Here is a 25,093-nt window from a genome sequence, read left to right on the forward strand (position 1 = left end):
GCCTCAGAGAGCCATGATCTTGCCCCTGGGTGATAGAGTGAGACCCTGCCTTGAAAGAAAGAAAAAGAAATAACGAACTCAGATTTGGATATCTTTAGTTTTAGGCACCTGAGAGGGATTGGCATGTAGGGGCTTTCTGGATGGTAATATAACCTCTCATTATCCTTGATGGCCTCTGGGCCACCGATCTGACCATTGGGATGTATCCCACTATCCAGGGAGGGTCTGTAGTAAGTATTGCACTCCACCATCTTTCCTTACATCTTTACACTTTTCATTCACAATATCCCCTTCCTTGTGAATTTCTACCGGGGAGCAATGTATTCTTGACATTTTCCAGGCCTTGATGTCAGCTTTATGCGCAGCAGCAGAGGTATTTCAGTGTCAAGAAACATCGGAGTTCCAGTCTAAATTCATCACTAACTGTGACTGCGGGCAAGTCGCTTTACCTGTCTTAATCTTAGAATCAGCCTCTGAAAAATGAGGATAATAACTCTGGTGATTTTACAGGGCTGATGTGAAGATTAATGCGCGTTAACGGTTTAATACAGAGCCCGGCACGGTGTAAGTGGTCAATAAATACGAGCTATTATTATCAGCAACGCTGTGTCCTCAGAGCCTCCCCACCAGGACGTCAGGGAGCGGTGCAGCAGGAGCGGAGCAGACTGCCTCCCCGGAATCCTGCCCTGCGCGGCCGCGGCGCTGCACCGCCGCCGCCATTCGGGCTCCAGCCCAGTCCGCACGTCTCCCGGCGTGGATGCGGGACCCGGGCTCTCCGGGGCGCGCAGGGTGAGTCTGTGGAATAGTAGTGGAGGATGGCGCCGCGCTAGGGGTCCCAGGGAGTCGGCTGCAGGGATGTCTGCTGGGAGGGCTGGACCGCGGGGCTCAGCGAAGTCCGAGGGTCTCCTGCAGGGTGAGGCCCCCAAGAAGCTGCGGCAAGTGCCGCGCCCGCCGAGCTCGCTCCCGCGCCCGCCCCAAGATGGCGCCCCTCCCCCTCCCCTCGCGCGCGCCTCCGCCGCTCGGGGCGCGGCCCCGCGGCCCGCGCGCTCCTGGGCGGGGGATGTTGTGATGGAGAAGCCGCGGCGGAGCCCGAACCCCGCAGCCTGAGCCACCTCCGTCATCTGGGCCCGGGGCCTCGCCGCACAGGTAGGAGCTGACCCTGCCCCGGCCCAGCCCTGGTGGCTGCGTCCCGATCCCCAGCGGCCAGCGGACCCTGCAGCCCCTACCCCGCGGCAGCCCGGGTCCCCCGGCTGGCCCCATCCCCCATCCCCGGGTCGCCCTTCCACCGCGCGCCTGCAGACCGTCCTCTCATACCCACCATCGCAGGGTCCACTCGGGCCCTCACACCGTCCCCTCCGCTGCCCTTTACCTCCTGCCCCTCGGGGTGACTAGGGGCGGGTATGGAGGACGCGAAGCGAGGGGCAGTGGGGGTTGGGGGAGGGGAGGCCCGCGTCCGGGAAGGGGACGTGGGGTGGGGTGGGCTAGCAGGCCGCGCCGATTCCAGCAGGGGTCCCAGGCCCAGGATCTGTCAAGCCGCATTCTGTTGCCCTCAGCGACCGAGGGGTGTGCCCTGGGGCGGCTGTGTCCCCAGCTCAGCCAGGAGGCCTAGCACTGGCAAGAACACTGATTAGGAGCAGTTTTCCCACTGCCAATTCCTAACCTGTTTTGTATCTGCCTGTGTATCTCTTGCATTCCGAGCCCCTCTAGCTATAGTCCCGGCTCTCTCCACCCTTCAGAGTCAACGCTTGCTGTCTTCATTTCCTTACTTCCCATTCATTCTTAAAATCACTCCACTCTGTGTCCCTGACACCCACTGAAACTGTTCAGGCCAAGGTCACCGGAGACCTCCTTGTGGAGAACTCCAGTGGACACTGTTATCTCCTTTACCTTTGAGTAGTATCTGGTGGGTATGTCAACTCACTCTCCTTGAAGCATTTTCCTGCTTTCTGCCCTACAGCATTGTCTGCTCTTCTCAATCTCATTTGCTTCCTCTCCTCCTCTCTTTAGATGCTGGTGAGGCTCTTGGCTCTGTCCCGAGCTGTCTTCTCTCATTCTCTGTTCTTTCTCCCCAGATATTTTATTCACTCCCAAAGCTTCAAATTTCACATATATGCTAATGATTCCCAAATTTATATATCCAGCCCAGACTTCTTTCCTGAAATCCAGACTCATATATCCAGCTGCTCTCTTGACATCTCCTTGAAAGACAAACAGGAATTCCAAACCTATAGATTCCAAGCTAAATTATCTTCTCTGGTTTTCTCTGTACCCTACTTCCAAATCTGTTCTTCCTTCAAATCTCAGAAATGGCTCTTTGCCAATCTGGAGTCATGAGCAAGACTTGAGATTAACCCCTCTCTCACTCTCTGCATCTCATTTCACCAAGTTCTGCCACATCCACTGCCTAAATATTTCTCAAATCCATTCATTTCGCTCTTTCGTCACTGCCACCAAAGTTAATCTGGGCACCACCTTTTTTTTTCCTTGACTACTTTAATAGCATACCCTCATGCCTACCTTCCTTTAACTGTTCTCAACACAGTACCCAGAGTGATCCTTTAAAAAATGCCTCCAATCACTTATTCATGCAATAAATATGATTTCAGCACCTAATATATGCCAGGCACTGTGTTATGTCCTGAAGATATAATTGTGAGCAAAAGAGACTGAGTCCTTGGAGCTGACAATCTAGGAGAAAAATCAAATAAGAATGACATTACAAATGTAATATGTACCATGAAGAAAAGCTGTATGATGCCTTGAGAACGCACAAGAGCAGCAGCTAAACCAGTCTCGGGAATAGGGAGAGAGGGTCGAGGACAGCTTCTCTGAGAACATGACGTTTGCACTAAAATATAGTGGATGAGTAGAAGTTAATTCAGCTTACAGAGTAGGAGAAGAGGTCCCAGGAAGCATGGAAATCACATGCAAACACCTTGTAGAAGGAAAACACATGTCTTCGAGGAATCAGAAGAAGGCTACTGAGGCTGTAGAGCAGTGTGACCAAAACCAGGGGCAGGGAGGAGGAAGGCAGGCGCCAGACTGAGCAGGAAATTTAGGCCATGTTAAGAATTTTGTCTTAAGGGCCAGGCGTGATGGCTCACACCTGTAATCCCAGCACTTTAGGAGGCCGAGGCGGGCGGATCACCTGAGGTCAGGAGTTCAGGACCAGCCTGGCCAACATGGCGAAACCCCATCTCTACTAAAAGTACACAAAAATTAGCCGTTCATGGTGGTGTGTGCCTGTAATCCCAGCTACTCAAGAGGCCGAGGCAGAAGAATCGCTTGAACCTGGGAGGCAGAGGTTGCAGTGAGCCGAGATCTTGCCACTGCACTGTACCCTGGGTGACACAGCAGGACTCCATCTCAAAAAAAAGAATTTTGTCTTAAGGTCTTTGTCCTTGATGGTAGTGGATGTGGAGAGTAGATGAAGTCCAGAAATTTTTCTCAGAGAGGAAATCATCAGTACCTAGAGATGGATTGAACATAGCAAGTGCAGGAGAAGGACATGTCAAGATGTACTCCTACTTCAGATTCACAGAATAGGATGGATTCTATCATTCCGTGGGCCGGGATCCTGAAAGAGGACCAGTTAGTGTGTGGGAGTGGAAAACACGAGTGGGCCTATTAGCTTGAGATATCCAAGTGGAGATGTTGAGTAGAAAGTTGAGTGTACTTGTCTGGAGCTCAGGTGAGGGGTCTGAAATGGAGATTTGAAATGGGAAATCATCAGTGTATAACTGAAGCTGTGGGCATTAATGAATGCTTATACTGATTATAGGATGAGAAAGAGGAAAGGGCATGAGAATAAGCTATAAGAAACTCCAGCCGGGCGCGGTGGCTCACGCCTGTAATCCCAGCACTTTGGGAGGCTGAGGCGGGTGGATCACGAGGTCAGGAGATCGAGACCACGGTGAAACCCCGTCTCTACTAAAAATACAAAAAAATTAGCCGGGCGTGGTGGCGGGCGCCTGTAGTCCCAGCTACTCGGAGAGGCTGAGGCAGGAGAATGGCGTGAACCCGGGAGGCGGAGCTTGCAGTGAGCCGAGATTGCGCCACTGCACTCCAGCCTGGACGACAGAGCAAGACTCCGTCTCAAAAAAAAAAAAAAAAAAGAAACTCCAGCAGGTAATGGCTAATAGAGGAAGATGAGCCAGCAGAGGAGTCTAGGAACCCAGCAAACAGTAACAAGAAGTGTAAAAGATGAGATGAGATGAGATGAGATGAGATGAGATGAGATGAGGAGTGTGGAGAGGAGACTGTGGAGGCCACGGATAGAGTCTGGATGAGAGATTCATGGGGTCAGATGCTGCTGGAAGGACAACCAAGATGAGGACTGTGTCTGTTGGATTGAATGACACAGGGGTCATGTTGACCTTGGTAGGAGCTGTTACTGAGTCGTGTTGGGAGTGGAAGCAGGTTTGGAAAGGGTTGAGGAGTGAGTGGGAGGTGAGGAAGTGGCAACAGTGAGTGGAGACAACTCTCAGGAAGTTTGCCTGTATGGGGGAGGAAAGAGAGAAGTGAGTGGCTCTGGAGGAGCGTCAGGGCAAGTTGGGAGACAGTGGATCCTATTGAGAAGGAGAGGTTGATTATATAGAGGAGAAAATAGATAAACAGTGATATAAAATTCCTGGAAAGGCATCATAGGAAGAATCCAAATCATAGGTGAAGCAGTTGGTTTTGGGAAGGAGAGAAAGGGATAGGTGCTGAAGTTTGGCTAGGTTTTTATGTTTGAGGATGTTCCCCAGTTGGATGGCTTCCCTTTCCTCTGTGAATTAGGAGGGGAGATCAAACTCTGAGAGGGGTGGCCTGTGGAGAGTTATGTCCTAGTCTCAGGCAGGCCTTTGCTGATGTCTTGGCTGTAGTAAGCGCCAGGTTCCTGTAATGCCCTCCTCTTCCTCCTTCATGATATTCAGTCAACAAATAGGGAATGCTATGGGTGCCAGGGACTGTTCTAGATGTTGGCGTTACACTGTGTTGTAACAAGTTGTTCTATGACTGTTTCCCCCTGAACTGAGAACTCCTCCAGAGGAAGAACCATTCTTTTGTATTAATCACTCTCCCCTGTGTCTAGCACAGTGCCTGGCATATGGGAAGCTGTCAGATTAGACAACTCCTGACTGCAAGACTCAACCCCAACCCCTGTGGTCTCATACCAGGATCTTCAGGCTCAGTGGCTACTTCTTTCACGTCCTGCCTTGAGGCCGCTGCCCAGCTCCCTGCCTTGAGCCAGAACCCATTTGGCTCTTTGCATCCTTTGGTAACTCCAATGAGAGGGGGGAGATTAGGTTGTGTTCCTTCTTTAAAAAATTGGACTGAGGTCATCTTTTTGACCTCGAGCAGTGGGGTGTTGGTGACCACACCACCTCAGGCTAGATGCTCAGGCTTCAGCACTTAAACAGTTTCACCATTCCTTCTCTAATACTTCCTGCCCTGGTGACCAGATTGGCGGGGCTGCCCTGAAGTCAACTTGGCTCTTCACTGTTTCAGCCTCACAGCACATGCACCTTTCTCAGATCATATCTCCTAGTGCCAAGGAGGTTGGTCTCTGCCTGACCTTTGAGAAACCTGGCTCTGTACACCACTGCTTCAGAGAAGGGTTTGCCATCCTTAAGGTCCTCTGAGCATGGCAGAGTCATGGAGTCTTCTACTTCCTGACACCCATGGAGATGCCACTCTTGAACAGTGTCTGTGCCAAGATGTTGGTTTAAGCTACCTCCCTCGCTCCCTTTTCCTAGATCTCAGCCCTCACCTCTCCAGGATTCCTGTCCCATCTTACTTCCCACTCAGGGACCCTTTGGCATTCTCTGACACCCTCCCAAACACTCCCTTTGCTCCTCTCCAGTCCATTGGACCACACAGCCTTTCTTGGTATTTATTCCCGGCCAGTTCTGAGCTTCCTAGATCCTCCCACCCACTGTGTCTGTCCCGTTCATCTGTCCTTTCCTTCTGCAACAGCCCAGTCTGTGTCAGCACACGGCGCACTCTCTTTGGTAATGGGAATGTGAAATTGAATAAGACACCGTCTCAGATATTCTGATAGAATGTGGTTCTGGGTGTTGTGAGACAGGAAAGAGAGAATAGTTACTTGATAGTGGGGAGAGAACAGGAAAGACTGCTTAGGAGCTGTAACTGCTGGGGTTAGTTTTGAAATACAAGCAGAGGTTCTCACAAGGGGAGACAGAATTCCAGGCCGAGGGAGCAGTATAAACAAAGACCCGGGGCTTTAAGAGTGTGCGACATGTTCCAGAATCTGCCACAGTTCATGTGGCTAGAGTATAAGGTATAAAGGAGGCGGGAGGTGGGGAGAGGTCTGACAGGTTATAGAGGCTGGCTCAAGAGGGCTCTTGGGTGTTCTGCTAATGAGTGCAGGCGTTATCCTAAAGGCAGTGGTGAGCCCTCTAATTTTCTGAACCAGGGAGTGACACAATCTGGTTTCCATTTTTGGAAGATTACTGTGGTTCTGGGAGGAGGTAGAGCTGTCTATTTTTTTCTTCATTTATTCCAGTGGCCATGAGTTTTCTCATTGGCCAGGAGGAGTCACACTGAGCAGATCAACAGCTACACGTGAGGCAGACACATGCACAGAAACCTTTTTCATTTTACAGATGTATGGGCAGTATAGCACTAGTGTCTGAGGAACTAGAGACATAGAAAGGTGAGCTATGGGGCTGGGCGTGGTGGCTCAAGCCTGTAATCCCAGCACTTTGGGAGGCTGAGGCGGGTGGATCACCTGAAGTCAGGAGTTCGAGACCAGCCTGGCCAAGATGGTGAAACCCTATCTCTACTAAAAAAAAAAAAAAATTAGCTGGACGTGGTGGTGGGCACCTATAATCCCAGCTACTCAGGAGGCTGCGGGAGGTTGCAGTGAGCCGAGATCGTGCCATTGCACTCCAGCCTGGGCGCACCGCACCTGGAGAGATGGGCAAGCCTTGCTTAGGCAGCTGCAACCCCTGTGCTCAGTGCTGAGCACACAGAGGGAAGGGGGTTAGTGGGGAGTCAGGGAAAGAAAGAACTCCTTAGTAGAGGAACAGGGAGATAGGGAACTCTCAGATAAGACATCAAGGAGAAAGGTCTGTACAGTGGGAATTTGAAAGAGCGCAGTGCAGTGTTTGTTGGGACGGTCAGTGAGGGAGAATTGTGTGTTGGGGGAAGGGTCGGGTAGGAAGAGAGAACCAGTGAGGCCATCGAGGGAGGAGAGAGTAATGTGGTAGGGGCTGTCTGAAGGAGGGCTTCCATGGAGGGCTCAGGATGAGAGAGAAGTGGGCAGTGGTTGGCCAGGGAGAAATAACGGAGATCGGGGGCTGGTGAGGGTCCAGGGAGAGAGCACTTTCTCGTGGGGGTCTGAGAAGGAGAGCAGCAGAGCAACTGGAAGGTCAGGGAGAGTGGGGAGGATGGAATGGGGCCGAGGGTGGGTCCCTGGGCGGCGGGCTGGAAGGATAGTTGGGACTCAAATGGTTGCGGAGAAGCTGACCCACGAAGGGCTGTGAGGAGGCAGAGGGAGGGGTCTGGAGGGGGAGCTGTCCTTGTGGAAGAGGACGTCCTCTTACCTGAAAGGCAGGTGGACCTTGTTTGGGGCACCATGAGGCATAGTAACGTAACCAAAGTGTTTTCTGACACTGGCAGAGGAGATGCCAAAGCGAAGCCTGGAGGAAATGGGGACTGATTCATACATTCATTCAACAAATATTAATGGAGTTCCTGCTCTGTGCCAGGACTACGCTAGGCACTAGGAATACTGTATTTAACCAAAAAGGCAAAATCCTCACCAACATGGAAATTATAAATTATGTCATGAGGAGACAATCGTTAGATAAAGTAAATAATAAATCGGCTTGTCAGATGGTGACGGGCGCTGGGGAAGAGTTTAGGGATTGCTGAGGAGGGGCCGAGCTAGCCTGTGGTTTTAAAATGGGTGTTCAGGGAAGGCTTCACTGAAGCTGTGACATTTGGTCAAAGATCTGAAAGGCTGGGCCGGGCCCAGTGGCTCATGCCTGTAATCCCAGCACTTTGGGAGGCTGAAGTGGGTGGATCACAAGGTCAGGAGTTTGAGATCAGCCTGACCAACATGGTGAAACCCCGTCTCTACTAAAAATACAAAAATTAGCTGGGCGTGGTGGTGGGCCCCTGTAATCACAGCTACTCAGGAGGCTGAGGCAGGAGAATCACTTGAACCCGAGAGGCAGAGGTTGCAGTGAGCCGAGATTGTGCCATTGCACTCCAGCCTGGGCAACAAGAGCAAGACTCCATCTCAAAAACAAACAAACAAACAAACAAAAAACCCCCAAAAAACAAAGATCTGAAAAGCTGAAGGGCCCAGGGGAAAGGCTCCCATAGTGATCCAGGATAGGGCATTATAAGGGCTGGCAGAGGGACTGGTGCCCAAGGGGAGCTACTTCATGGAAATTGTCACCAAGATGTAGCTTCATCTGGCCAGAGGAGCCATGAATTGCAGCCGAGCACCCTCCCTCTGTGACCTGCCTTCCAGTGCCATGCCCTCTAGGGCTGGTTCTGCAGCTTATTTGCTCCTGTCCTCACAGTCCCTAGTATGGGGTGGGCTTGGGGGCTGGTTGAGCTGAGTGATTTATGGGAATAGGAACACAGCCGGAGGAGCTTACAGTGATGGGGCTTGGGATGGAAGTGTGGCAGGAGAGGGGCAGTCAGTGATCAGTGTCCAAAACACACGAGCCAGTCCCACTCTAGCAGGGTTCCTGGCACAGTAAGCCCCGGGTGGATGAGCTGGGGGGTGGGGAGGCACAGAGAGCCATTGTGTGGAGGCCCTGCTGGTGGGACCGAGGGCAGAGCAGGTGCCAGCTGTGCCATCCTAGAAAGCTCAGGGCAGGGGATATAGGGATGGGGTGGGCCTCAGACCTGGGCCTGGACTGTGATGGGGATGATAGTGCTGGGACAGAAGTTGAACTCAGTCATTCTCATAGGATAGAGAGCCATGGGTGCTAGCCTGCTTAGTGCAGGGAGATGAGGAGACACAGGGCATAGCCCTGGGGCAGAAGCAGTGATGCTGCTGTTCTGGACCAGAGGCTCAACAGCATCTCCCCTCCCCACCCCACAGGAGCTGCCAAGGCCATGTCTGTTCCGTCATCACTGAGCCAGTCGGCCATTAATGCCAACAGCCACGGAGGCCCCGCACTGAGCCTACCCCTGCCTCTGCACGCTGCCCACAACCAGCTGCTCAACGCCAAGCTGCAGGCCACAGCTGTGGGACCCAAGGACCTGCGCAGCGCCATGGGGGAGGGTGGTGGGCCTGAGCCAGGCCCCGCCAATGCCAAGTGGCTAAAAGAGGGCCAGAACCAGCTCCGGCGGGCCGCCACGGCCCACCGTGACCAGAATCGCAATGTGACCTTGACCTTGGCAGAGGAGGCCAGCCAGGAGCCTGAGATGGCACCCTTGGGCCCCAAAGGCCTGATACACCTGTACTCTGAGCTGGAGCTCTCAGCTCACAACGCGGCCAACCGAGGCCTACGAGGACCTGGCCTGATCATCAGCACTCAAGAGCAGGGGCCAGATGAGGGAGAGGAGAAGGCGGCAGGGGAGGCCGAGGAGGAGGAGGAGGAGGATGATGATGAAGAGGAGGAGGAGGACTTATCTTCTCCCCCAGGGCTGCCTGAGCCCCTGGAGAGTGTGGAGGCCCCTCCCAGGCCCCAAGCCCTTACAGATGGCCCCCGGGAACACAGCAAGAGTGCCAGCCTCCTGTTTGGCATGCGGAACAGTGCAGCCAGTGATGAGGACTCAAGCTGGGCTACCTTATCCCAGGGCAGCCCCTCCTATGGCTCCCCAGAGGACACAGGTACCTTGTGGAGCTTGACATGGGCATGTGGGAGGGTGTGAGGGCAGACGTTAGGCTTCTCATACAGAGGCCAGTGCCAGCCTGATGTGAGCTGAGAGCCCATACCCTGAGGCCACAGCAGGCCATGTCCAGGCTTTTTCATTCAGAGAGTACTTGGACATTCTGGTAGATCTGACCATCATGCATGCCCGGATGGATGGATCTATTCATTATGCATGCCACCATGGTTGATAAGTGGACTTTATGGGCACTGACTAGGTAACTGGCCGTCTGCTCAGCATTTTCAGGCTTTATCCTTACAATAAAGCTGTGAGGTAAATACTATGATTATTCCCATATTACAGGTAACAAAAAAGAGATCCAGAGAGGTTTAGTCACTTTCTCGAGACCACAGACAGGCTGAGATTACAATAGAGCTGAGATCTAAACCAGGTCTGAGTCCAGGCCTGAGCTCTTGGCCCCGTGTTATGCTGCCGCCAATGCATAGAGCACAATGCACTTAGGTGCACTTGGGACAATCGGCCCCGTTTTTTTTTTTTTTTTTTTTTTTTGAGACGGAGTCTTGCTCTGTTGCCAGTCTGCCCCGTTTTAACAGGTCACGCCTGTTGGGAGCAGCCAGCAGCTCCCCACAGAGGTCTGTTTGGAAAGACTGGGAATGTTGTGTGCTTATAATCCACATGCTCCAGCACCATTGCAAGGATACAGTTTTGTCAGGAGTAGGATATTGACTAAAAGTTAGAAAAGAAAACCCTTTGGGTAGGGAGAGGAGAATAGATACTAGGATTCCAGGGCTTAATCATTAAATATGTCCATTTAAATAAGCTGAGTCTCCACATTTTCTAATGTCATGTAGAGAATACAGGAAAAGCTGAGGAACAAAGGGTGGAGATAATGGGCTATAGTCACAACCAAAACCCTGGAGTTTTGTAGATGGAGGTCTAAGAAAGATTAGGAAAGACCCCCATCCTTACCAGGCGGCGGACACCATACCCATACCCCAAACTGTGCAATCTTTGTGGAGAACATGCAGTTCACATGAGACTAGGGCTGCGCACCATCCCCTTTCGAAAAACTCATTCTGGACATTTTCAAACATATACAAAAATGGAAAAGAATAATGAGCCCGATTTACCCATGACCCAGTTTTACCAATTATCAATACATAACTCATCTTGCTACCTGCATGCTCTCTTCCATTCCTAGGCCCAGTGTAGGTTATTCTGAAGCAAATACTTTTATCTGTAAATGTTTACAGCTGGTTGCAGTGGCGCACACCTGTAATCTCAGCATTTTAGAAGGCTAAAATGGGTAGATTGCTTGAGCCCAAGAGTTCAAGACCAGCCTGAGCAACATGGCAAAACTCCGCCTCTATAAAAACTACAAAAAAATTAGCCGGGAATGGTGGCATCAGCTACTGTGGTCTCGGCTACTCAGGTGACTGACCTGAGAGGATCATCTGAACCCGAGAAAGTCGAGGCTACAGTGAGTCATGATTGAGCCACTGCATTCCAGCCTGGATGGCAGAGAGAGACCCTTTCTCAACAACAACAAAGTTTACTTTTGCATTTCTGAAAGATAAAACTCTTAAAAAAAAAAAACCCACCACAATATCATTATTGTACCTACAAAAATTTAATAATAATTCCTTAATATCATTAAATATCCAGTTGATACATGTTTTTAAAAAGGCTGGATTGAGCCTGGGTGCAGTGGCTCACGCCTGTAATCCCAGCATTTTGGAAGGCTAAGGTGGGCGGATTGCTTGAGGCCAGGAGTTCAGAAACAGCCTGATCAACATGGTGAAACCCTGTCTCTACAAAAAATACAAAAATTGGCTGGGCATGGTGGCTTATGCCTGTAATCCCAGCACTTTGGGAGGCCGAGGCAGGTGGATCACATGAGGTCGGGAGTTCGAGATCAGCCTGGCCAACATGATGAAACCTTGTCTCTACTAAAAATACAAAATTAGCTGGGCGTGCTTGCAAACACCTGTAATCCCAGCTATTCGGGAGGTTGAGGCAGGAGAATCACTTGAACCCGGGAGGTAGAGGTTGTGGTGAGCTGAGATAGAGCCATTGCACTCCAGCCTGGGCAATAAGAGCAAGACTCCTTCTCAAAAAGAAAGAAAGAAAGAAAAAAAAATGTAGAGACAGTGTCTCACTATGTTGCCCAGGCTGGTCTTGAATTCCTGTTCTCAAACAATCCTCCTACCTTGGCTTCCCAAAGCACTAGGCTTACAGGTGTAAGCCACCATGTCTGGCCTGATCTATCTCTTAAAGTTATGTTTGATCAAGTTCCCCCTCTGTCTATTTCTTTTTTGCTTGCCGTTTTGCTTTTGTTTTTTAACTGGAGAATCATGTTGTTTGTCCTGAGTTTTCTATGGTCTGGATTTTTCAGACTCTCTCCTGTGGTCATATTTACCATGCTCCTTTTCCCCTGGATTTCCTGTAAATTGGTAGTTAGTTCTAGAGCCTTGATCAGATTCAGATTTGAGCATTTTTGTGTTTTGCTTTTGCAAGAATATTTCATAGGTGGTATTAAATACTTCTACTAAAGGCGAAGTCTGATTGCCTCTCTTTTTTATGATGTTAGTGGCCTTTGGCGGTCATTGCCTCAACTCCTTTTAAAAGGAACAGCCCCTCCTGCCCTCCAGCTGATTATTTTTGGGATTGGAGTGAGGAAGAATGTAGTCTCAATGCAGCCAGTTAAAGGGAAACTGAAAACTAGATATTGGTGTAAAATAGCCCAATTTCTAAACGTTAACAACACATTCTATCTTTTAAAAAGCACTGTGCAGGCCACAGGCAATCTGTCTGAGGCTTGCATCAGTCTGCAGGTTATAGGTTGCAAGTTGGCAAGACTAGGGAGTGTGAGTCAGTGACCAAATAGAGGACTAGTTGTTCGGTTGCCCCTGGGATGGTCACCGTAGGGGCTGCAACTCTGAACCACCTATGAAGCTTTTAGGAGTAGGGGGATAGTACTGCTGAACAGCTGGGGCGGGTTTGCTGGGCAGTGACCTCAGCAAGGATGTTGGAGTGGCGAGAGGATTCTCAAGGATCATGCACTGGTGGAGACTTTGTGAATTGAGGATAGAGGTGAGGGCCAGCCCAGGAAAGGGGCCAAGTCACTGATTACTCTTTTACAACTGTGTTGCTATGACCATGAGGGCTGCAGAGAAGGTTTGTGCTCCTGCAGAAATGAGGCTAGAATTGAGCAAAAATTATACTCTCCTTCCTATTGTAGGATATTCCTAGAGCTATGGATTGAATGCATAAATGCATGAATTCATGAATTAAATGAATGATGAATGAATATAAACTTTACTACCTGTATTGAATTCATACTCTGCTCCAGGCCTTATCCTAAATGCTGGAAATGTATACTATGGGGGCAAAGATGTTCTTACCTCCTGGCCTTCACAGCCTGGTGAGGAGACAAAGAAAGAAACAGGTGGTTATGATCAGTGCGATGAGCTCTCTGGAGCTGGGGAAGTACAGCAGGGGCCCCGACCCTGCCTGTGAGAGTGGTGGGGGAGAGGGCAATGGGTCAGTTTTGAGAAGGGACCTGTATACTGATGTCTGAAGGAGAGGTAGGTGATAGCCAGGTGAAAATCGAGAGAAAGGGAGGTGGGCTGGGAGAGGACAAGGGGGCATGTCCCAAGCAAAGAGAGAGAAGGGGAGTGGCCAGATGTAAGGCTGAGAGGCAGACAGGGGTTCATGACAGCACATAAAACCTGGGGAGGAATTTGGACTTTATCCTGAGGGCAGTGACAAAACAATTAAGAGGATTCCATTGGAAAATTACTTGATTAGTTTAGCATCTCAGAAGAATCATTTGGGCTGTACTGTGCAGCTGAGATTGGAGGAGACCAGACAGGAAGAGAAAGACTAGTTATGATGTTTTTGCAATGATCCAGGAAAAAAAAAGTGCTAGTAGCCTGGGCTATGTTAGTTATGTGGGGTGGAGAGAAGGGGAAAGCGTTAAGTCAGTTACTGATTCCTGAGCAAGTGAGTACACCTGGCTTCACCACTAAGGCATTTGTGGATGAATGAATGAAGGAAGGAAGGAATGATACGTGAACATTTAATATATTTTATGTGTAAATGTCTGTGTGAATCGATGCAGGAGTGAAGGTGTGCGTTCTGGAATAAATGCATGTGTGTGAAAGCGAAGGCCTGGGTGGGCTGCGCTTGGAGGGAGATGTGCCAAGCTCCAGAAGGGCCTCCCAGATGGCCAAGGGGGGAGAAACTGCCCTTCCAGGACAGATCGGAAGGATGAAGCTCTTTGAAGCAGGAGGGTACAGGCTGACAGGGATGGCAGATGGATTGGTGTGTGTGACTCAGTCAGGAGATGGTGAACTGGTCCCCAGATTCCAGAAGTGTCCAGCCCTCATGAAGCAGGATGTGGCTGTGGAGGACATGGAGGCCCTAGGTGTGGTGTTCCTGGAAGGTTTTAGCAGGAGAGTCCTGAGGCAATGGAGGGTCTCTGGGGAACAGCAGGTATTCCCTGAGCCTCAGCTAAGTTTCAGGTGCCTATTGAAAACCTTATTCCATAGAGTGTGAGTTAGGGGGAAGTGGGGGTGAGGAGAGGCGGTGATGGCTACCTAGAAGGTGGATGGGCAAGAGCCCCTCCTCTTTGGATGTCTGTGGGCCCACGTCATTTGGAAGCTGAGGATGGTGAAGCACCCTGCCTGAATAACTCTCATCAGGTGTGCAGCCACCTTGGAGTAACCACGCCCACTCCGAGCCCCGCTGTGTCTGGTTGCCCAGCAGCCGGGGTCTTGGGACTGCCTGTCCCTTAGTACTGCCTCTTGGACCAGTCAGGATTCCTGGTTTCCCTGGTAACGGGACCACGTCAGCAGTCTGGGCGCTCCCAGCCGGTCCTGGTGCTGCGGTTGCCGAGGAGACGCTGCAGCCTAGCTGGGCCCTGGCAGGTGAGGGGTGGGGGGTGGTGCCGGGAAGCCCCAATTCCAGCCTCAAGCTTGCTGGGGCTCAGGACCTCAAAGCCCACCTTTGGGTTCAAACTGCTGTGCAGGTCCTGGACAGGGGTGGGATCCCTGAAGGCCTTGAAACCACACCCTATTTATGCTGACAGCTATAGGCTCTGCAGGGCCCCAGGCAGCTGGGGTATTCCTGAGGGGCTGAGTCTCCTGGTATCCCTAAGACTGGGCTTGGCTTAGGCACTGAGGTAACCACTGGAGGGTGGGATGGAGATTCAGGATTTGGGGAGAGGAGCCAGGGTGAGGAAGAAGAGGTGTGAGCAGAAGGGGCTGGGGTCTCATGAACCTCCCTTTCTCCTCCCTTCCCCACCCCCGAAGGAGATTCCCTAGCATGGTGGTCCTGGCCCCTCCCTAGCAAGCTCCAAGCGGGGGAGGATCTTGCCTGGCAGACGCTCTGCCCTGGTGAGAAGGGGGCGGGATGAGCTTTTCTCTGCAGCCCAGCACCAGGCTGTGAGCCCAGCTGGCTGGGCTGGAGGGGCTGTGAGGAGGGAGGGTGGAGGCAGGAGGGGCCGGGAATGAGCGCCATGTTCTCCCAGGACTTTTTCCTGGCCATCATCCTGCAGGACAGCAGCCCAGGTGAGGGGCAGCATGAGGTTGGGCATCATGTGGGGTGGGGCTGACAGGGAGAGAAGAGTTAGAGGACGCATGAGCGGGTTACAGGGATGGAGTGGTATGGCTCTGCCGGCAGACAAGGGTGTATGACACAGATGCGAGGTATGTGTGTATGTGCATGACATGTTTGCTTGCAACTGTGTGCAGCAAGGGTCAGGAAGTGAGCGTCTGTGGTGTCTGCACACATTTGGCAGGGTTTGACGTATGCCGTGTGTCTGAGTGTGGGTCCGCCTGTGTGTGGTACCAACACATGTGTTAGGGGCCATTGTGGTGTGGTATCTGCACACCTGTGTGGCAGGGGCTCATATGTTTAGCTGCATGCACACACGCCTCTGTGGTGTCTGCATAAGTGTATGGCTAAAGTTTGTGTGTGTTCGCCCCTGCACATACATGTGCATCTGTGTGTGATACCTGCCATCTGTGCTGGCATTTTCTGTGTTGCATACCCTGGTGTTTGTGGCTGCACAGGTGTGTGGTAGGGCTTATATGTGTTGTGTGTCTGTGTATACATGTATGTGTGCAGGAGCTAGAAAGTGTTCACCTTCGTGTTAACTGAGATAATAGATATGTATGAAAGGAGGTTAATTGGGGTCACCCAACCTTCATTGCTCCCTTCCTTCTTCCCTGCCTGCCTTCCTCCTTTCCGCAGTGTGGCCACATTAGCCACCAACAGGGCCCAGGAGGAGACCTGAGCCATGTCCCCTACTGGTGGCCCCACATGTGGTGACTCCAGACTATAGGCTCTAGGCAGAAGCAGGAACTGTATTGTGGTATAGCTCTTCCTCCACCCCTTCTCAACCATGGGGTCTCAGAGGGGACCGGGCATAGGCACCGGCTGTCTGCTCTTTGGGTAGGCTGACCCTCACCAAGCCTCCCACCTGGCAGATTCCTTCTGGAACCCCAACGCCTTCGAGACGGATTCCGACCTGCCGGCTGGATGGATGAGGGTCCAGGACACCTCAGGGACCTATTACTGGCACATCCCAACAGGGACCACCCAGTGGGAACCCCCCGGCCGGGCCTCCCCCTCACAGGGGAGCAGCCCCCAAGAGGAGTCCCAGGTGAGGCTCACAGGCCTGTTGGTTTTGGGCCAGGGGTGGAGGGAGTGTGTGCTGCTGGAGTAGGATAGGACACTTGCTCACTACTCCCATCCCTCCTCCTAGCTCACCTGGACAGGTTTTGCTCACGGAGAAGGCTTTGAGGATGGAGAGTTTTGGAAGGTGGGTAAGGGGACCTGCTTTACCATGGGATAGCTGGCGGAGGGGCATCATTTTGATCCTGATTCCTCAATCCCCTTCCCAAGGATGAACCCAGTGGTGAGGCCCCAATGGAGCTGGGACTGAAGGAACCTGAGGAGGGGACGTTGACCTTCCCAGCTCAGAGCCTCAGGTGAGCTGCCAGATGCGGTGGGCTGGCAGTGGGGTGGATCTGTCTGGAAGGGGCCTTGGGACAGCTCCATTTGTGGGAGCCCTGTGCCAAGTATTACCATCTGCCTTCAGCCCAGAGCCGTTGCCCCAAGAGGAGGAGAAGCTTCCCCCACGAAATACCAACCCAGGGATCAAGGTTTGTTCAAGACTGACACCCATTCTGAGTCTGGGGCCCTCTTATTTGTAGGACAGCCCCTAATGTTATGCTCTGAGGGGTCTCAGCACAGTTCCCCAGGTCCTGAGTTAGGAGTTCTTCCAGTCTCAGCACAGAGCCCTGTGTCTGAGCTGAAGGCACTTCGGTTTTTAAATCAACCAGCCCAACAGCCAGGTTGGGGGCCCTTGCCGTCTTAGTTCAGGTGCTTTTTTGTACTAGCTGGGGTCTCATCTGACATCTCCCTCACCCTAACCACATCCCCCTCTCCCTAACCGCATCCTGTTTGGGGAGCTTCTCCGTCTTAGTTCAGAACAGCCTGCCTTCTGCCACACTCTGTAGTCAGGAACTCTCCAGTTTTGACTCAGATCCTCTCCCTCCTGCCCCTCTTCTGTGTCTGGCAGTGTTTCGCCGTGCGCTCCCTAGGCTGGGTAGAGATGACCGAGGAGGAGCTGGCCCCTGGACGCAGCAGTGTGGCAGTCAACAATTGCATCCGTCAGCTCTCTTACCACAAAAACAACCTGCATGACCCCATGTCTGGGGGCTGGGGGGAAGTAAGGACCTGAGCTGGGGGTGGGGGGTGGTACTGTGAGAGTATGAAGGGAATTATGAGAGATGGGAGGTCTGACCTGCCCACAGGCAGGCTGGGAAAGGGGGATATTGGCCCATCGTAAGTGGCAGCCCTGTGGGATGGATGAGTAACCCCAGGCTAGAACCTTGGGAGATGGTAGCCTAACAACAGTGGAGTCAATGTGAGAGATGACACGTGACCTCCACTAGAGTGAAGCCTGCAGGGTGGGTGGTCTGACACCAAAGCAGGGGCCCCAGAGCTGTGGCTAACATCCCCTGAGCTGCAGGGGTCAGAGATCAGCCACTATCCCGGCTGGAGTCCCACTGAGTGCCTGCTTCTGGTCCTGCAGGGAAAGGATCTGCTACTACAGCTGGAGGACGAGACGCTAAAGCTAGTGGAGCCACAGAGCCAGGCACTGCTGCACGCCCAACCCATCATCAGCATCCGCGTGTGGGGCGTCGGGCGGGACAGTGGAAGGTGGGAATAGGGCTTGGGATTCCAGGGTGGGAGTTCATCCAGCATCAGAGTCCTCCTCTCTAACTCTGTTCTTTGCCTCTCTTGTGCTGCTGGACCCAGAGAGAGGTACTATGCCTATTTTCCCCCTCCTGCACCTGGACCAGATGCCTGGAAGCACCCAAGCTCCCCTCTTCTGCCCTGCCCCTTCCCACCCGCTATGCTCCACCATTACCCTCCACCTCAGCATGCTTGCCTGTCTACCCTCCCTCCAGAAGGCGGCATCTATGGGGGACCAGCTGTGGGCAGAAGCCCTGGAGGAGCTGTGATGGGCAGGGAGGACGTGGGTGGGGTGGGGACCAGGCTCGGCACTGGATGGTACTGGGAGACACTGAGGTGCCCCTCCCCCAACAGGGACTTTGCCTACGTAGCTCGTGATAAGCTGACCCAGATGCTGAAGTGCCACGTGTTTCGCTGTGAGGCACCCGCCAAGAACATCGCCACCAGCCTGCATGAGATCTGCTCTAAGGCACGGCCCCCTCCACTCCCTGGACTAGCTGCCACCTTTGCTCTACAAGGGTGTGGGTGGGGTCACTGAGTGGGGTTGGGGGGCCCCAGGGCAATGAGGCTCTAATAGATTCTCCCTGGCTCCTCGCCTCCCTTCCTTCCTCAGATCATGGCCGAACGGCGTAATGCCCGCTGCTTGGTAAATGGACTCTCCCTGGACCACTCTAAACTTGTGGATGTCCCTTTCCAAGGTCAGTGTCAAAACCCCCCAGGTCCAGCTCAGCTTTGTTGGCAAAGGTGGGTGACCCAAGGAAAGGCATGAGCTCCTGGACAGCGCTGATAGAAAAATGCACACATGAAGACTGAATACTCCAATACGTGGACGGACTCCGCTTAAAGGGAGGCAGGGGACGAGATGGAAGTAGGGCCTCGGCTGGGCAAGTGTCCAGCTTATGCCCTGCTGGTGCGGCTGGGGGTGAGCAAGGTTTGCCACCGTGATCAACCTTCTCTTCTTTCCCATAGTGGAATTCCCAGCGCCTAAGAATGAGTTGGTCCAGAAGTTCCAAGTCTATTACCTGGGGAATGTACCTGTTGCTAAACCTGTTGGTATGTGTGTCCTTCTATACCCAGGGGCTGCTACCTTGATCCCAAAACTCTGCCGCTACCCTCTACCTTCTAATACTTCTTCTACCAGACCTTCCTCATGCTTGGTGTCTCCCTACCCTTTAAAATGCATCCCACCTCCCTGTACTTCTGTCCTAGCTCTATTTCCTGTCCTGCCTATAGCAGCAGTCAGCATGCCTTCGCTGAGCACCACGTGAGTGGTACTGAACCAGGCACAAAGGGAGACCCCACTCCTTCATCCCATGGAAAAGCTTTGGTGGGATTGGGAGGCAGATGTTAGATGACTGGAGATACCAGACAGCAGCCTGTAGCTGGGTTTAGTGTTACAGCACTAGCTGTGGGCTGGGAGCATCTGGAGAAGGAAACAGTGAGCATAATTGTCACATACTTTATTGTTGCAAAGAATTTTTTTTTTTTTTTTTTTTAAAGACAAGTCTCGCTCTGTCCCCCAGGCTGGAGTGCAGTGGCGTGATCTTAGCTCACTGCAACCTCCGCCTCCTGGGTTCAAGCAATTCTCCTGCCTCAGCCTCCTGAATAGCTGGGATTACAGGCTCCTGCCACCACGCCTGGTTAATTTTTGTATGTTTAGTGTAGACGGGGTTTCACTTTGTTGGCCAGGGCTGGTCTTGAACTCCTGACCTCAAGTGATCCACCTGCCTTGGCCTCTGAGAGTGCTGGGATTACAGGCGTGAGCCACCGTGCCTGGCCTGATCTGGTTAACTCTTATATTTCAGTGCTTTCCTAGTATCTGCTATTTATTTGTTTATTCACTTAACAAATCCCTTTGAAGCTTACCATGTGGCAGGCCCTGGACTAGGCACAGGGAGAACAGTAGCTACAGTCCCATTCTCATAGAGGTTATAGAAGGTTATGGTAGAAAAAAACCAGGAATTAATAAAATAATCACACAAATAAATGTGTGAGTTATTCATTGAGAGAAAGTAGCAAGATATAACAAAGGAATTTCATCTAGTCTGAGGTTGTAAAAGACTTCCCTGTGAAAGTGACATTTGAACTGAAATCCAAAAAATGAATAGAAGTGAATGTGGTCAAGTGGAATGGAGTTGGGGGTGGGATAGGGGAAGATCAAGGTCTACAGTGGGAGGCACTTTGGCACTTCCAAGGTACTGAAAGAAGGCCAGTGCAAGATGAGGCCGACAGCTGGGCAGTGGTCAGACGGCCAGGTCAGGGACCTCAGGGGCTATGTTAATGATTTTTTCTTCATCCTAAGGGCAGCAAGGAGCTATTGAAGTCTCCGAGAGTGCACTTGCCTTAATCAGATTTGAATTTTGAAAGCTCACTTTGGCTATTTCATGGAGGGGACTGTTAAGCGGGTGGAGGTAGATGTGAGCAGCTCAGTTAGGAGGCTCTTGCAGTAGTCCTGGCCAGTAATGAGAGTATCTTGGACAACAATGGAGCTGAAGAAGAGTGCGTGGATTCAAGAGCTGTTTAGACAGGTATCGTCAACAGGCCTTAGTGATTGGTTCAATGTGGGTGAGGGACAAGGATGACTCCTAAGTTCCTGGCTGTTGGACCTTCTGGATAGTGGATTATTTCTTTCAAGGTGGCAGATGCTAGAAGAGGCCAATTTGGGTGTGGAGATTGTGAGCTCACTTTTGGACATGCTGAGTTTGAGGTGCCTTTGGGGAAACTGAGAGGCAAAGTCAGGTTGGCAGTTAGATTCACAGATCTGGAGCTGAGAGGAGAGTTCTGGGCTGGAGATAGAAGTTTTGGCATTATTGGGTTGTAGAGGTAATCAAAGCCATGGATGTAGAGTAGCTTGACCCTGGAAAGTGGGCATCCTGAAGTGAGAAGGGAAATGAAGCTAGTCGTAGCCTTGAGGCCCTCCAACATTCAATGGATGGGTAGAGGATGAAACTGCCAAGGATAGTGACAGCAGGAGAGAGGCAGGAAGAAGAAAAGAGGCTACTTGAAGAAGAAGTGGTGGGGTATGATGTCAAAAGACACAAAGGAAGAACTCAACAAATGTTTGATGAATGAAATAAAAAATGAATTAATGAATAAATGAGACTTGCTTCAGATTACACGGCCAGGAAAGCTAGACCTGGGAGTCAAACCCTGGTCATCTTTAATTCTCTGCACTTTCTTTTATACCGTGCTGAGTTTCATGTCCAAAATCTTACATTGAAAGAGGGGACCCTTCTTAGAAATGGTGGGGATTGAACTGAGGTTTTGAAAGAAGGCTTGGATTTGCAGAGTGGAGTGGGTATTTCATTTGGATTCAATGGCACTGCCAAAGACTTGGAGCTGGAGGTGAGAAAAGCATGCTGATCCTTACGCCTTTGCTTTCCTCCTTCTTCTCCTCAACTTCTAAACCCTTGTTGGCTCTTCCAGTTGTTACCCCCATTCCCATACGTGCTTCCTTCCATCTACCACTTGACTCTGATCCTCCCTATGCCAGATCAACTGCCTGTGACCCTTGATTGCTCCACTTGGACAAGTGGTCTCTAAACTTACTTCCTGATTCATCTTATGCTCCTTTTTAAACATTAGCCCCTCCAGAAGCTGCAATATTCATTCATTAATAATTCATTTATTTAACAAGTGGTAATGAATGCCTGATACATGTCAGGCACTATTCTAGCTTCTTGGCATGCATTAATCAACAAAACTGACAAAGATCCCTGCTTTTATTTAGCTGACATTCTAGCAAGGAGAGACAGACAGTAAAGTGAGTAAACCATGGAGTATGTTAGAAGGCAACAACTGATATAAAAAAAAAAAAGAAGAAGAGAAAAGCACAGCAGGATAAGGGAGATTGCATGTGGGGCTAGAGGTCAAGGTCACAGTGTAGGTTTTAGTCCTGAATTATCAAATCTGACAGCCTTTTTCCATACCTTGGTCCACTGCTTTCATTGCTTCCCTGCCAAACTTCCCAAGACTCTGAGGCCAGGCTCCATCTTCCACAGCCCCATCTATTCAGCAGTTTGACTATGATGTCCCTTTCACACACCTGAACTTTGAGATTTCCAATTGCCCTGGCCTAAATGTCATAAACATCACACCCCTCTGCCTGGCTTTTGAAGCACTCTGCTACCTGACCTGGCCCATCCACTTCTGTGACACTTGGTTTTACCAGTTTGGGTGCATTTGCTCTTGTTGCCTTGAGAGTGACTTGCTCATGCATCTGGAATTTCTTCAGCAGATAAGCCCTGTGTTAGAATTGGGGACAGAGGGATGAATTAAATTCCATTTCTGTTCTTGAGATGGCCACAGCCCAGTGTGGAAAAAGTTTTCCAGCAGTTACAAGATGTTATGGTAAGAGTTGTCTCAGAGTTGTCCTCTCCCTGCCCTGCAGCAGGCATGGCTTCCTAGACAGCACCTAGTTGGAGCCCTGAAGGATGACAGTCTGGAGTTTCTCAGTCCAGCGGGGAAAGGGCACTCAAGACAGAGGCTTTTCCCTCAGTTGCAGTCTGTGTCCCTCAAGGGCATTCTCTTCTCTTGCTTTGTAATCCCCATCTGCTTTACAGGCCATTTGCCAAGCTTAGTTGTTAATAATGCCACACAAATCATCTGAAGCTCAGGGAGCAGTAAAATACAAAGCTTGACAGCTCCGGTGAGGCCAGTTTTTGGAAGACTTGTATGCTTTTGGGAGCAGTTTGGTCTTGATCCAGCCAGAAGTCAGATGAGCAAGGCCAAGATGGGAGAAGACATGCAAGGAAGACATTTGACCTCTGCCCACAAAGAGTCCACGTGGTCCGCTCCTAGTGGGAGCTGAGAGGCACTAAAAGGGGCAGAGGGCCTGGGAGTGGACCACAGAGGCATGTGCCTTTTGCACTGGCATTGTGCAGAGACAGTAGATCACATGGCCAGCTTATGAGTGTGGGGACTAGAACTGATGCCTGCGCCACAACATGTGCTCCTGCCTTGGTGCTCTGCTGTGTGCAAGCAAAAGTGGGATCCATGAGGGGAAATGTTTAACAGCAGTTTGAGCTGGAGGAGGCCATGTGTTATAAGGGAAAGTTGATTGATCTGAAAGTCAGTAACCTTGGGTTCCTTGGCCCTTGAGCACATTATAGACATTCTTGAGTAGAACTAAGATCTTGAAAGCCCTTCTAGTTCTGAAAATTAGTAATATAGAGAAGAAGTAGGAGAAAGGCATGGCTAAGAACCCAGGCTCTGGAATCAGACTGCCTGAGCTCAGGTCCCCATTCCTCGATGTGACCTAAGGCGTATTACCTATCTCTTCCGTTTCCTTATTTGTAAAATGGAAACAAAGTAACCTATTGTGAAGTTGTTGTGTGGGCACAAATGAGGTAATACACTGTAATGACTTAGTACAATGTGATACAGAGTAATCACTCCTCAGATAGATATCTTAAAAAATAATTGGGTCTTGGGAGAGGACTGGCCTGTAGGGGCTGATTTGGGAGTTATTGTGGTGTGAAGCAATGTGGTGTCTGAGTGTGATGAGCGCTGAGAGGGCACGATTTGGGGAAGTCAGAACTTTGAGAGGTCAGTCAGTTCAGAAGTGTGGAGGAATAGGCAGAGCCAGTGAAAATAACTAGCCTAGGATTCAAGACTTTAGAAAGTAGGAAAATGTCCACTTACTGAAGCCAGGGGAGGAGAGCCCCAGGGAAGGGATACTTGGACAGCATTGTCCAAGATGTAGGCTGGCAAAGTGGGGATGGGGCAAAGGCCCTGGGTTTGATTGGGTGGAACTAGAGGTCTAGGGTAGAGCTGGGGTATCCTCTGTCTACCCTCAGTGGTGTCTTGTGTCCATATGTTCTAGGGGTAGATGTGATTAATGGGGCCCTCGAGTCAGTCCTGTCCTCCAGCAGCCGTGAACAATGGACCCCAAGTCATGTCAGCGTGGCCCCTGCTACCCTCACCATCTTGCACCAGCAGGTAAAGAGCTGGGGTAGAAGTCGTGGCTGTGCCTTGCCATGGAGGGGAGACTGGGGGTGAGGGGGAAGAGCTGCTAAGATGGATGTGGAACACAGTGTGGGGTTGGTGTTCCTTTTTAACTGAGTTCCCTCCATGCAGACAGAGGCAGTGCTGGGAGAGTGTCGGGTACGTTTCCTCTCCTTCCTGGCCGTGGGCAGAGACGTCCACACGTTTGCATTCATCATGGCTGCCGGCCCAGCCTCCTTCTGCTGTCACATGTTCTGGTGCGAGCCCAATGCTGCCAGCCTCTCAGAGGCTGTGCAGGCTGCGTGCATGGTAAGCTGGTAGGGTGGTGTGGTGGTGGCGTGGCCCCATGTGAGGCAGGCTGGAGAGTGACTGCCCTGCTTGCCTCCGCAGCTTCGCTACCAGAAGTGCCTGGATGCCCGTTCCCAGGCCTCCACCTCCTGCCTCCCAGCACCCCCTGCTGAGTCTGTGGCACGGCGTGTAGGGTGGACTGTCCGCAGGGGTGTTCAGTCGCTTTGGGGCTCCCTGAAGCCCAAACGCCTGGGGGCCCATACCCCATGAAGAAGCCCCCACCTTCCCTCCACCTGCTTGTGTTGGGCCCCAGGGAACTAAAGGGTGTGGGTCAGGGAGGGGTCTAGAGGCTATTCCTAGGCCTCAGGTCTCCCAAATATGCCCCTCCCCAGTAGCTAGGGTTCCCTGCCTAGGAGCTGGGGAGGGAGAGATCTAATCCCTTCAAGGAAGTCATAACACTGGAGTGGTAACAGGAGAAGCAGGAAGCAAGGCCAGCCCTGGTTCTCCATCCCCACGTGTTTCAGGTGGAACAGGAGGAACTGGTCCAGGCTAGGCCTCATCCTCCTGGGACCCAGCAGGGGCAGAAGGAGGAAGGGACTGGTCCAGGCATGGGTCCCTTCCCCCTGCTCCATGGGCACCTCTGCTGTATTGATATCACTAATAAAGTCTGTCTGCACTGCTGTGTGCCTTCTTATGCCTGTAGCACACCATCAACCCCATTATCCTGTGCCTCAGTTATGATCTTGCTCCAAAGATCTCCTTGCCCTGCTTGCTTGGAAAG

General features: G+C 51.5%; 1 protein-coding gene across 7 annotated transcripts; it reads left to right on the forward strand.

Moving 5' to 3' along the window:
- Positions 1 to 680: 680 nt before the first annotated feature.
- On the forward strand, positions 681 to 24,992 carry APBB1 (amyloid beta precursor protein binding family B member 1). Of its 7 annotated transcripts, XM_055282605.2 has the most exons (15): positions 1,027 to 1,146; positions 9,071 to 9,805; positions 16,302 to 16,477; positions 16,580 to 16,636; positions 16,720 to 16,805; positions 16,916 to 16,979; positions 17,399 to 17,548; positions 17,915 to 18,042; positions 18,142 to 18,147; positions 18,433 to 18,547; positions 18,692 to 18,776; positions 19,048 to 19,131; positions 23,903 to 24,018; positions 24,157 to 24,333; positions 24,415 to 24,992. In XM_055282605.2, exons 2-15 carry the CDS (start codon positions 9,085 to 9,087, stop codon positions 24,580 to 24,582), a joined length of 2,133 nt encoding a protein of 710 aa, XP_055138580.1. In that variant the 5' UTR covers positions 1,027 to 1,146; positions 9,071 to 9,084; the 3' UTR covers positions 24,583 to 24,992. The 7 variants fall into 7 exon arrangements, with proteins under 7 accessions (XP_063497251.1, XP_063497250.1, XP_055138581.1 ...); XM_063641181.1 differs by lacking the exons at positions 1,027 to 1,146; positions 18,142 to 18,147 and adding an exon at positions 681 to 789; XM_063641180.1 differs by lacking the exons at positions 1,027 to 1,146; positions 18,142 to 18,147 and adding an exon at positions 712 to 789 and having other exon boundaries at positions 16,287 to 16,477.
- The last annotated feature ends 101 nt before the right edge of the window (positions 24,993 to 25,093 follow it).

Source organism: Symphalangus syndactylus, chromosome 6 (genome assembly GCF_028878055.3).
Source record: "Symphalangus syndactylus isolate Jambi chromosome 6, NHGRI_mSymSyn1-v2.1_pri, whole genome shotgun sequence".
In the NCBI taxonomy this organism is placed as follows: Eukaryota; Metazoa; Chordata; class Mammalia; order Primates; family Hylobatidae; genus Symphalangus; species Symphalangus syndactylus.

What these genes read in the sequence shown, in the direction of transcription:
- APBB1 (XM_063641180.1), top strand. Translation starts at nt 9,085, where the DNA reads ATGTCTGTTCCGTCATCACTGAGCCAGTCGGCCATTAATGCCAACAGC. An exon ending in AGGATGGAGAGTTTTGGAAG is followed by an intron (nt 16,637 to 16,719) that starts GTGGGTAAGGGG and finishes CCCCTTCCCAAG; the next exon opens with GATGAACCCAGTGGTGAGGC. An exon ending in TGCATGAGATCTGCTCTAAG is followed by an intron (nt 18,548 to 18,691) that starts GCACGGCCCCCT and finishes TTCCTTCCTCAG; the next exon opens with ATCATGGCCGAACGGCGTAA.